We start from the raw sequence: 13,522 nt of genomic DNA, 5'->3' as shown, positions 1-13,522 counted from the left end.
TTCTTTTTCTCAAATATTTTAGGGTGCATCTCCTGAAATGCCAATTCCAAAGAATAAAAAGGAGCAAAACTTTAATTAAAATATGCATGAACTGCGTATCGAGCATCAAATTTGCAGACATGACCAACTTGTTGGATTTTGGATGAGGAGAGCAAGGTTGACTTTGAATCATCTAGAAAGGAGGACACCACATACAGACTCTTATTGAAACTTTGGGAATTCATTTCAAACAGGTTGATGCCCATTTTAAACTAAAATCAATCCCAATATCAACATTTTGCTCTTTACACTGTACGGTACCTCCATACATGGGACCTCCTCGTAGTTCTAGCTTCCTTGTCAATTCTTCTTTGAAAGCCTGATTCCTGTATCGACGGCCTGGAGTGAGACCACAGATTGGTTTATCTACAGGTCTAGCCACTTCAACTTCTTGAGTCATTTCAGCAAACCTCATAACCAGCTGCAATGTAAAAACATTCAAATTAGAATGTCCCAACCGTAAATTCAAAACGTCATTAGGATCTTGACTGAAAAAGATGCCAACTTTGTTTTAAGAAACCAAGAAACAAAAGCTCTTTACAAACCTCAAAGCATGCTTTAGAGGTACAGCCTCCTCATAAAAAAAAGACAAATTTAAAAAGTGTCAAGAAGTTGGGATATAGCCCAGATGCACTACATCTTGCCTCAAGGAACACATATTCAGCAATAATACGCTAATGGATTAGAGTAGTGATGGAAAAGCACAGATCAGGCAGCATCCAAGGAGCAGGAAAATCAACATTTCAGACAAAAGCCCTTCATCAGGAATTGCCCAAAGACTAAGGATGTTCAGAGGCGCTGATAGATATGACAATCTCCCACATTCTTTTGGCAACACTCACCAAGGTTTCTTCATAGTCATCAGCTTTGGGATTGACACATACAATCATCCGAACCTTCCCCTCACCATCAAAGTAATTTTTAAAAAGATGAGTGAGCTTTGAGTCTCTGTACGGAACCATCTGTAAAGAGAAAAGCTCCCACATGACACCTTGCACCGAAATTATTTATTGATATCCTTTACAAGTAACCTGTGCAAAACCAAGAGCTAAGAATATTGCACTGAAGTTTCAGTCTCAAAGCATTATGGATCTCATTGTGTTAATACCTTAAGAGTCTTTTAAATTGCTTGGATCCAACTCACTAATGAAATTCAAACAGAGAAACATTACCTTATTTGTTCCATACATTTGGTTTTCTCTTAGTACTTCAATACATGTTCTTAATGTCATCAATGACTGATTAATGTTCCCTGCATAAGAGAATTTTGAGAAGTTAATTTATTTTAATTGATTCTAGTGCACAACAGTATTTCTGCTCATTACTATGAAGATTTTTTTTGCTAAATGTTGCCATTTCTCGTGAAAACCTAACCATAAGAATTAGAGGGATAAGACAGAGGATACAAAAATCACTACACTCTCCAAGTTTTACATCGACATTAAAAGCATTCTGGATGTATAATCTCAGAACATAATTTACCAGGAGGTAATTACAGATTGATTCTTGATCCAATAATTGCATGCTGCAACTTCAGACACATGAGAAATAATAAAATCACGCAAATGCATATCATGAAAGTATACAAATACATGTGAAAAGCCAATAATGGTCATCACTTTAATTTTTAGAGAAGTAAAACGAGGCTATTTCACAAAGTTCGGAATCAAACAGACCTGTGGCATGTTTGGACAAATTTTCAAAAATTCAAATAAGTAGCCAGTTTAAAAATTAAAAGTGAAAGTCAATTTGTACGTAAAACCATGTGAAGATTAGTTTTGTAGCAAGATGGAAAATGTTAGTCAGTAGGTTGTAAAGCAAGTTATACTTCAATGCCTATCTTTAAAAAGAACATTTCACTTGGGACTGCAAGTGAGGTCAAAACCTAAAGAAAATTGCCAAAGACCAGTGCAGCTTTGAAAGGATGTCCATTTTTAGGAGTTTGGACTTTTATATCCTAGAAGCCAGCAAGAAAACAACTATGGATTGTGTTCAAAAGCAAAGCCTTGGAATCTTGTCTCAACCCATCTTAAGTACTCGCTATGCTGCTGCATGAACATCCTTGCTCAAGTGTCGATATTTGAGTCACTTGGGTTAAAAAACACAGAATTTCCCAACTGTAAAACATATTCAGAGCTCCTTACGCAGCATCAGCTTCAGGCAACGACACCTTCCAGCCCACACAGAAAATTGAAATAAAATTGAAATAAAACTAATATCAACAATGTTAAAAACAACAAATATGCAATACAGAGACAAAACAAAGTTATCAAGTCAAAAAATATTTGGACTACAAACATATTCACAAGCAATCTTTTGCTTTCCAAAATTCCTTACCTGCCTCTCGCAATCTACTGCCTTCAGCTTTTGTCCTGTTAGTTCTCTCACTTCCTGCCAAGTCCACCAGGGACAGTTGGCTCACTATTGTCTGATCCTTAGCCTAAGATGAAAGGAAAACCCAAGCAACTTATATATATCTATACATACACGCACAAAAAAAATACACCGTTAACTGGAGGAAAAAGTAGAGGTAATGGATTTTTAGTGGAAAAGTTTCATACAGCAAGGTCAAAGAGAGCAGAAAGCTCAACAAACAAGGTTAAGGGGTGGAGGTTCATGGATGGAAAAAAAGATGAGAGAGAGAGTCATAGAGATGTACAGTACAGAAACAGATCCTTCGGTTCAACTTGTCCATGCCGACCGAATATCCTAACCTAATCTAGTTGCATTTGCTAGCACTTGGCCCATATCCCTCCTAATCATATTCTCATTCAGCTGTATTTTAAATATTGTAACTGTACTAAGCTTTCAAAAAGGATTTAAAAAGAAAACAAACAAAGTCTTCCTCAGAATATACATTACACAGAATAAAATTTTCAGATTGACTTTATGGAGCTGGACATAAATGACATAAACCTGTAGGGCAATGCTACCCAATATTCCAGTCATTTGTAATGTTGATATCCTAGAATCTCAATAACTGGCAAACAAAGGCAATAAATAAAACATCTTCCATGGAGCCACTTACCTGAAGGACATTGTCCCCATCAGCATCTAATGGAGCCTGAGCCAACTTGATAATGAAAACACTATGTGAACGGCTCGACTCTCGATTTAATGTCGTGTTAGCTATACGTCGTTTCTTCTGGCCTGCAGAGAAAGAGTGCCAAGAACCTGGTTTATAAATAGCAAGGCAGGTAAGAAGAGCAAGGATTGGATTTCCATCCGGCAATCATGATTATAAACACAATGTTGTCTGCAAATCAACAGCCCGGTTCTTTGCATTCCCAGGTTCCTACATTGCTTTCAAATACCAAATGTAACAAAACATTCTGTATATAGGTTGAGCTTCAGAATATTCTCACAAATGCCAAATAGTTAATTATTTAAATATAATATTTTTAAGATGAACCATAATCACCCAATTTCTAACAACAATTTTATCCAGTTTAAGTAGAAATTGAAATACCAGAGTCATTTTTTTTGGAATCTAAACTATCTTCGACTACAGGTAGTTCGCCTAAAACACCATATAGTTATGTTCCAGCAACAACTCGCTTTATAGGAATAATGGAGCCTATGGAAAAAGTGGGGTTAGGGGCAGACCAGCACAAAAAAACCACTCATAATCACTCAAACGTCTAATGCAAAGTATGAAGGTATAAATCATATTTACTATCAAAAGTAAATTTAACACAACACATTTAAAAAATGTAACAGAGATGAGCTCTGTACAGTACCTGTCACAGAAAACTGCTCTGTTGGTAGCTGACATTGGCGCCTGTGCAGAACGGCAGATTTCACCCTACACATTGGCACATGTGCAGAACAGCACGAAGGCCGACAATAACATTGCACATATGCAGAACAGAGATTTCAGCGCACACATTGATGCATGTGCAGGACAAAGTATGCGAACCAGTACCCACTGAATTCTCACTATTGCCAACGGAGGTAAGCAATGTCCAAAATGCCGTTCCCCAATTGTTCAGCGAAGTTACAGTAAAATCATGCTGCCAAAATGCGCATTATCCTAGAACCACATGTAAGCTGAAATACATTTGGATGTGATGCAGTTTCATTCTAACTTCATCGAAGATATAAAAAACAATGTGAATACCAAGACAAAAAAATCTCGACAACTAAAGTGCAAATCTCACCTTTCCAAAATACTTCAAAAGCTTCTTCCGTAGACTTCACCTCTACCTCCGTGCAACCAGCCACATACATGTTATGATTAGAATCTTCTCGAAGAATTTTCGATTGTGGAGGTCTATAACCAAACATTGACTACTTAAATCTCAAAGTGATATTAAAAGGAAAGGTCCAACAATGACAATGTACTCAATATACCAGAAATCCACACACTGTGCCAAAATACATCTAAGGAGCTCTTTTTTTAAAAAAGGTTAGGACAACTACATAAATTCTAGTCAAAATTTTAGCATAAAAATAAATTGCATATGCATTTTAGGCTTGGGCAGCAGTGAAGAGACTGACTAGTCTAAAACCTTAGTTTCACTGACGTGAATGACAGACAACAAATTGAAAAAACATTTTAACTAAATGTTAAATGTATCCACATGGAAAATACAAAGAACAGTCTAAATACGTTTCTCTTTATAGTAGAGCACAGACTTTTATATTAATGTATTTCTTAAGAATGGATTAATTTCTTGTTCTACCTACCTGATAATTTTTTAGCTTAACTCAAACATTACAGTTTAACTTTGCTGAACTTTAAAATACAATTCATGTAACTATCAAGAAACTGAAATTTGATTGCCTATAAATTGCATAGGACATTTCTAGATTGTTCCAAGGAAGCCAGCTTCAAGTGGATTGCCATATCAATTTTAGATTATTGCAAATGCATGCAGGACAATAAATTTAAGCAGGTTTCATAACAGCACCATTTTTCTTGTTTAATCTAGGAAAGTGATCCTGGTTCATGAGAAATAAACCAGGAGTCATCTTAAGCAGTGAAGCAGAACTGCAAACAACTGTAGAAGTCATCCATATAAAAAAACTTACAGCTTTAAAAATTTGTAATAGCTGGGTATTTCAAATTCACTACTGTTTCCAAATAGGGCAGATATTGTCCGTCATGCACTTTATCTTGAAAACAATTTGAATTGAGTGTATAATAATCAGTATCCTAAAGTGGCATTTACAACCAAAGCTTCAACAATTTAAAGCAAGTGGGAAAATATAGGGTGCCCTCTGTGCACCCAGAAACTAACTCTCCACTAATACTTCATTTTGAATGTAGTATTTTGCAAATATGTGAAGTGCTTAAAAAGTAGAAAACTTATATGCAGTAAGTTACTCTGAGAAGAAAAATGTTCAGGCATATTACAAGTGTGTAGATTAGAGTGGTGCTGGAAAAGCACAGCAGGTCAAGCAGCATCTGAGGAGCAGGAAAATCGACTTTGAGCCAAGGCCCTTCATCAGGAATAGCTGATGAAGAAACCAGTGTGGATTTTTCCAAAATCATTTCGCATCCTAATTTTTTCTTCATGCTTCAGCTTTGTAGAACTTTAGCGGGGCTACATTTGGAATATGGTATGCAGTTCTCATTGCCACAATACAGGATGTAGAGGCGTTGGTGATGGTGCCAATCAGGGTTACCAAGATGGTACCTGAATGAACAGTATTAGATATATGGAGAGATTGAAGAAACTTGAATTGTTTCCGCTGGAGCATCGAAAACTGAGGGTGACCTGATAGAAGCATGTAAAATTATAAAAGGCAAGGATAGTGGGTATATGAAAAAGAAGGGTTTAGCATGATATGGGCTAAATGTGGGCAAAGGGGACGAGATTACTTTAGGATATCTGGTTGGCATGGACGAATTGGACCGAAGGGTCTGTTTCTGCTGTGCATCTCTATGACTCTATGATACAGTGGATAGAATTGTTTTCCCAGGGTGAAAATATCAAATATTAGGGAAATAGGTTTAACGTGAGAAGAGGTTGTTTAAAAGGAGATGTGTGCAGTTTTTTTTAAAACAGAGTTTGGAATGCACTGCCAGGGGAGATGGTGAAAGCCAATACAATAACAACATTTAAGAGGCATTTAGACAGACATGAACAGGCAGGGAATAGAGGGACATGGAACACATGCAGGCAGATCAAATTAGCATATTGTCAGTACAGACATGGTGGGCCAAGGTGCCTGTTCCTGTGCTGTACTGTTCTATGTTTCATTAAGGTAATTTTAAATGTTCCTCCCCTTGTATCTTGGCTAATATTGATCCCATAACCAGCTTATCTGCATTACTACTAGAGAGATCTTAGCATATGTAAATGAACTACTGGACTTCCCTACGTTACAAGCAATTACTTTCACTGAAGAAGCTGTAGATGCTTCTAAGACATCCTGAAGCCATGAAAGTTGTACTGTAAGCACAAGCTTTATATTAACAACATTAATAAAAATGACTAAACTGCCCAAGTTCTGCCCCAGCTCAGCATTTCAGGTTATGCTTGGTTGTGCAATGTACTATTTAAAATAATTGCTCTACCCAGCCTTCAAACCTCCAAGAACACCTGTAAAGTTGATAGAAATACCCTTGACATACAAATGTTAGAGAACAGCTCTTCTACCCCTGAGGATGAATGCAAGCTGAGTATCTGTCAACCACAAAATTCCACCCTAACTAAATAGATATTTGCATTGTTTAAGCGAAATGCATTACCAAGAAAGGAGGGAAAGAGACCTCACAAAATACACCTATATTTGCCATCAGGTGTATTTACTAAACAATGAATCAAAACCAAATACTAATCCTCTGGAATGCACACTTTTGCAACCAAGCAAGTTAAAAAATTAGGCATTTATTGGGATAGCATTGTGTGGTTCCCTGCTACAGGCTAAGCACAAGCAGTGAGAGGCTTTATACATGCTTCGGGCCACTACTGGTCACCAGAACTAATAAGCAATGGGATAGATTGATGGTACTGATCTGTTAGCTAGGAAAGGGCAATATTAGCTAGGATAAAACATTGACCCGGTAGATTTTAGCCAACTAGTCTACCAATTACTCAGATTACCACTGGCAGCTTGTACATTAGAGACGTACATGAACTCAGCGTTCCGCACAGGAGTGCTGTTCCACCTAATAAAGAAACATGGCAAATTGTTACAAAGAAAACCATTAAGTCATGTCAAAAAAAGCTGTTCAGTTATGTGGACCCTGACAAAGATGAGTGAACACATACTGAAATGTGCTCAATTTTCAAATCTTAAAATTTGTTACATTATAAGGAAAAAAAGGGAGATTTCAATTCACCTTGAAAAAGTTGGGGCTTGAAATTAAATGGTAGTTTAATAGATTGTAGACGGGATGTTCAAAATTTTTTTTTATAGTGTACTGACATCTGCAGTGTCCAAATCAATAGCAACAATATTGATTGGGATCTGTGTACATTCAGATAACACAAATTTACAAGGAGCCAATTTGGCTGTAGGGGTAGCGGGTGAAAGAAGTGACCCGGAACTGCTTGCAATATATACAAACTATCACCCCTTCTTCTCTCTTCCTGGTCTTGCAAGCACAATGATGTAAGATTTTTTCTTTTTGGGTGGGTGAGGTTAAGGAGTGGGAAATATTTAGCTATTTCCAAAAGGAACCTGAAAAGAAAAGTCACAGAACACACACAGCAAGTTAATTCAAAGCAATTCAATGTTTTCGCACACCACTAAGATCTAAACTGACGGGCACACTTAATTACTTTAAAACTTCAATAGGAGCATTAATTTTTTGAAGCAGACTCTGGTTTATTCAATATATAAATTAGCACCCATCAATAGTCACTTTGATACTGCTGATGGGAAATGCACTATCAACGTCTGCCCCAAGATGTAAGTTTGAATGTCAATCAGGAACAGGAACCGTGAGTGAATTTACATATTTGTGTGCGCAAATTGTGGCACCAATTTATTAGCCTGAACATTACCCCATTCCCTAATTTCACCTCCACCCCCCCCCCCCCCCCCACTTCCCCCAACCTCCAATCAGTTAACTGCACAAACAGAAAGCTTCTTCTGGTCCATGGCGCCTGAGAAAAATGTTAAATGCAGCATCCTTGAAGTTGTGATGAGTTAGGGAATTAACAAATATCAAGTTTGGAATTTGCACATTCTCCTCATGTCTGCATGGGTTCCCTCCAGGTGTTCTGGTTTCTTCCCAGTCCAAAGATGTACAGGTTAGGTGGATTTAGCCATGGCAAATAAGAAGTTACAGGGCCAGATGCTCTTTGGAGGGTCGGTGTGGACTTGATGGGCCAAATAGCCTCTTTCTGCACGATAGGGATTCTATGATTCTGAGTCCATATCCCAATGAGGTTTAAAGAAAGTCTTATAGGAAAACCTCCAAAACTTACAGAACAATTCCAAGGCGGGCTGGATTTGTATCTGGTGATAGGAATTGCAAAATAAGGCAAACTAACAGGCTGTACCATACACCACCGAACCACTGTCCCTGTACAAACATGCTCATCCCAACTTTGTCTAAGCAAAACTTAAATATAAAACCCATTTTAGGACAAGTTGACATTCAAGCGAAAGCACATATGAAATTTGTGACAACACATTAATGCAATTCTCCTATGCAGTAAGTTTAGAAGCCATTGCTAAATATTTAAACCCTAGCTGAATTTCTTGTATTCAATCACAGCATAAGTACCAACAAGAAATTGCACAGTTTACTTTGCTTTAAACAAACAAAAAGTTCTGTAAAAATACTTGACATTATGAGCAATTTAATCGTTTAAGGAGGTCTTACACTATGTTAAAATGGAATCAAAATCACACTATGATCTTCAAATTGTTTGAAAGCAATATATTGAACCAAGTTTTTTTTTAAAAAAAGACAATTACTGCAGTGGCACAATTAGAGGCATATTTGGCACAATTTCTTGTCACAAACCTGTGTGAAAGTATCTATGGGCTATTTTAGTAGTGGATAGTCGCAGCTGGGGTTGGAGGTGGCATAGTTGGCGGCTATCTGCTTGCAAGCAGTGCAGAGTCAGTTAAAACGCCTAGGACATATAATTTACAGAGAGTACTCCACTTAGTATCGGCACTATATGGTTGTCAGCATCTTTGCTGAGGCCAAATCCTGGCCTTTAACTCAAGGCAGCCTCTTAGCACCAGATAGAACATAACACCCTGTAACATACATAAGCCCCCAGAATGAACTTTTCAGTGATGGTTGGCCTCCTGCCTCTGTACTCTGCCCTTAACTGGCACTCTGAAAACTAAATCAGTAGTTTGGTTAATAATCATGGAGTGACTAAGGCATTGATGTAAGGAGGGACCAGACTCAGATGTTCTGGATGTCAAGTTTCAAATTACAGAACAAAAGTGCTGACAAAACATTTTAAAATTGAGCTAACAGTTGATTTGATAGCATATGATTTAAGTCTCAAGACACTGACACTTCTCCACAAGGTCACAGTTGCAAGTCTGTCCAGTTGCACACACTTTGAAATTAAATGGATTAATATGTGGACCATTTCAAATTTGAGACAACAATTCTACTTAGGTTACTGATTTTAATGCTTATATTTCAATATTGAATTGAAAACAAAACATCTTCTACAATTTTTTGAATCTCTCGGCAATGTTTGCATCCTGCAGAGCAAGCAGATTGCAGCTCATTCCTTCTGGGAACATTACAGAAATCTGTTGCAGATCTAACAACCTCGGGTGAAACACCTTTCCTTCTCTTTCTTTGGAGAAATAGCTAGCGTTTAGTCATTCCTCCAGTGCTATATTGATCTGGTAGCATATTACTTGATTTTATCAAATCCATCATGGATTTAGTGAGCAGGCAGGCAGACACTGAAGTGGCACACCATCACAATAGCAACTGTAAAAGTTTTAATGCAACTTACTTTGGTTTGATTGGATCTTGTGGTATCTCTTCAAGAAGATCATAAAGATAGTTATTGTAGATTTCAATGTAAGAAACAAATAGACTATAAACACTGTCCTCATCAACTCTCTCAGCTTTGCAGTGCTCAGGCACAGTAATCATATCTGCAAACTCTGGATCCATTTTATGCCTGTGAAAAGAAAATTTTCCAACAAATGTACCACATATTTAGTACTGCTACTGTGATCAGAAAGAGACATCACCTTAAAAATAATCCTTGGTTTTAGCATTCATTCAGCAAGATTTACATGTTCTTTCAAAACTAGAGAGAGCCTTTAATAAATGTGACTATATTTCTAGAGATGTGGATTCCATTCAACTGCATTCCTGTATCTCAAAGCAAAACAGCAAACATTCTTCACAAGTCCATAAAAATTGCTGTTTGACATTTACACATAAACCTAATTTTATCTTAATCAAATGCAGCAAGAGTTTGAGAGGCAGTGACACTACGAAAACCATAATGCTATTCCAACAGAGATCAGCTAACTCAATAAATATTATGGACATTTCTATTACATCAGGAAGCTGTTTTCAGTTCGACAAACACGTAGGAATGGTTGAGGTAAAGTAACAAGTGTTTATGGTTAATTATTGGAATACAAATGGAGTGCACAATAGAAGGTAAGCAAAATTAAGCTCACAACACTATAAAGGTGAAGGCATCAGATGAACTCCTTCCCACTTGCATCATATCCGCTACAGTAGAAATAGTAACTCTCAATTTGTTAAAAAAAAAGAAAGTGTTAACAGTAAGCACTTGCAGTAAAGCCTGCATTACTAAAGGCACAAATTTGGCATTCGGACAAGGCAAGCAACAAACAACCACAGTGTGTAACTGAAGTTAACATGCATTCTCAGTTGTGATCCAAAGCAAGTTTCAGTCTGAACCCAGTAGGGATTTGTGTATGCCCATTATATAAGAGTACAATTTCTGGCAGCAAGAGGACACCACAGAGAATGCTCTCCAGGCACGTCAGGGTGATTGGGACAGGGACGTCTGGAGGTGATCATGATTTCAGAAGCGAGGAAGAAATAAGAGAAAGTCACTTTAAAGGTTTAAGATGTAGGAGAAGAAATTAGGTCATTCAACCAGAAATTAGGCATTCAATCATGGCTGATAAGTTTTTCAACCTGATTCTCCCACTTTCCCACTGTAACCCTTGATCTTTAAGAACCTTTCCCTGAGTCTGGAGGTTAACATGATGAAATAATCAAGATCATTCCCCAGTCTAATAAAATTAAGATTTCATTCAAAGCACTACTTCACACAAACATATAGAGGAACCTTGATTATCCAAACGAGATGGGCAGGCACTATATCGATCAGATAATTGATTTTTCGGTTAATTGATTCGATGCCTTTCCGCTGGGGCTCGGGGTTTTCTGCTAATTCCACTCCATGTTCAGGAGATTAGGTAGCAGCACACCACACGAGAGCCCCCACCCGCCCCTCAACTCCACCCAACACCAGTGAGTCTCCAAATAGCATGCGCGCATACACACACAGACACGTTTTTATTGCAACTTTTTGACGTATTCCACCTTTGTCCTGTACTGGACAATGTTGGAGAGATTATCTGGGGGAAGTGGGGTTTAGGGTACATGCCTGTGTAGACCTCCAGGGAAAGTGTGTGGGGAGAGAGAGGGAGCAGGAATTCAATCATTTGGAGATGATGCCTGGGCTCCCATCAGTCCAGGACTGTTCTCAGCAGCATTTCAGTAAGTTGAATTCACTTTTAATCACTGTAAACAAAAGACGCGATGACTGTTAGAAACATTACTTCAAAGAGCTGTTTCCATCGAGACCTAGAGGTCCCCTTCGGATAATCTAATATTTGAATAATTGATATTCGGATAATCGAGGTTCCTCTGTAAATGAGTTTAACAGACTTAAAATTTTGCAAAAGGGTTTTAAGTGCAAAAAACTGCGCTCAATAAAATCTAAACTTCAAGATGATAAATTGAAAACTCTATTCCTAGACTGAAAAACAAAAATCACACCCAGAGTTCATCACATTGCCTCTTTGTTATGTACCCACTTGGAGGAAAGGCTCTTTGGGATTGTGGAAGACTGGGCATCCCTTTTCTGACGTTCCAACAGAGCATCAACATCACCCTGCACCTCCATTGTATTCTTATCATCTGGCTTGAAAACCTGTGGATGACACAAACAATTCAAAATCATTAAAAGTTGCACAGCTTTCTAAACCTTTGACAGAGCCAAGATTGTGCATGGTAGCATACTTGAAGTGAGTTACTCAAGTATGAGCATCCAACAAGCTGTATTTATCATCAGAATATGGGTTGCAAAATTTAAGTGGCACCAGAATTACCAAGATCCGGCAGGTTGTAGCTCTATTTAACAATATCAACAGACAGACCTTGTGCAGAACAGAGTTCTAGGTTGATAACTGACATCTGACCTCACTGCCATCACAGAACAGATGATCTCCAGAGCAAACTGTGATGGTGTGAAAATGAAACAGGGATGATGTGGAGATGCTGGTATTGGATTGCGGCGGGCAAAGTCAGAAGTCACACGACACCAGGTTATAGTCCAAAGGATCTATTTAAAATCACAAGCTTTCGGAACACTGCTCCTTTACCTGAGCACGCAGAGCACTTCACCTGACAAAGGAGTAGTGCTCCGAAAGCTTGTAATTTCAAATAAACTTGTTGTACTATAACTTGGTGGTCTGTGACTTCTGACCTAAAACAGGGATATTACACACACATCTATTTGCTTCTTAGAACTGACAGGGAGGAACTGAATTCCAACACAAACCCATGCTCACAGTACAGCAATTCTTTCAGAAGAAAGGAACTTCAGACCGGTGAACTAGTACAGAGCCCATTGGCTACAGGAATTAAATTTGTTCAAAGGAACAGAACAGAGAACATTACACTACAGTATAGGCCCTTTGGCTCTCGATGTTGCGCTGACCTATGAAACCCATATGAAGCCCATTTAACCTCCACTATTCCATCATCATTCATATATTTATCCAATTACCTTTTAAATGCCCTTAAAGTTGGTGAGTCTACTACTGTTGCATGCAGGACATTCCACACCCTTACAACTCTGAGTAAAGAAAACTACCTCTGACACCTGTCCTAGATCTATCACTCCTCAATTTAAGTCTAAGTCCCCTCGTGCTAGCCATCACCATCCGAGGAAAAAGGCTCTCACTGTCCACTTTATCTAACCCTCTGATCATCTTGTAGGTTTCTATTAAGTCACCTCTCAACCTTCTGCTTTCTAAAGAAAACAGCCTCAAGTCCCTCTGCCTTTCCTCATAACACCTTCCCTCCATATGAGGCAACATACAACATAGAACAATACAGGGCAGAACAGGCCCTTCGGCCCTCGATGTTGCGCCGACCTGTGGACTTTTCTCAGCTCGTCCCCCTACACTATCCCATCATCATCATCATCCATGTGCTCATCTAAGGATTGTTTAAGTCTCCCTAGTGTGGCTGAGTTGACTACCTTAACAGGTAGGGCATTCCAAGCCCTTACCACTCTCTGCATAAAGA

At 38.3% G+C, this 13,522-nt stretch overlaps 1 protein-coding gene across 8 annotated transcripts in view; it reads right to left on the bottom strand.

Moving 5' to 3' along the window:
- The window catches only part of kif23 (kinesin family member 23), a 47,489-nt gene that overhangs the window by 17,827 nt on the left and 16,140 nt on the right, over positions 1-13,522 (bottom strand). For 5 of the 8 annotated variants that reach the window (XM_072565286.1, XM_072565291.1, XM_072565288.1 and 2 more), the window contains exons 6-14: positions 12,025-12,140; positions 9,942-10,112; positions 7,124-7,159; positions 4,200-4,312; positions 3,068-3,189; positions 2,377-2,479; positions 1,212-1,291; positions 882-1,001; positions 301-460 (exon numbers count right to left, since the gene is read on the bottom strand). In XM_072565286.1, the coding sequence (XP_072421387.1) occupies positions 301-460; positions 882-1,001; positions 1,212-1,291; positions 2,377-2,479; positions 3,068-3,189; positions 4,200-4,312; positions 7,124-7,159; positions 9,942-10,112; positions 12,025-12,140 (1,021 nt within the window). The remainder of the gene's footprint in view (positions 1-300; positions 461-881; positions 1,002-1,211; positions 1,292-2,376; positions 2,480-3,067; positions 3,190-4,199; positions 4,313-7,123; positions 7,160-9,941; positions 10,113-12,024; positions 12,141-13,522) is intronic. The other 3 variants (XM_072565289.1, XM_072565293.1, XM_072565290.1) reach the window with 1 other exon arrangement.

Source organism: Chiloscyllium punctatum, chromosome 48 (genome assembly GCF_047496795.1).
Source record: "Chiloscyllium punctatum isolate Juve2018m chromosome 48, sChiPun1.3, whole genome shotgun sequence".
Lineage (NCBI taxonomy): Eukaryota > Metazoa > Chordata > Chondrichthyes > Orectolobiformes > Hemiscylliidae > Chiloscyllium > Chiloscyllium punctatum.
This window is presented reverse-complemented; position numbering and strand designations above follow the sequence as displayed.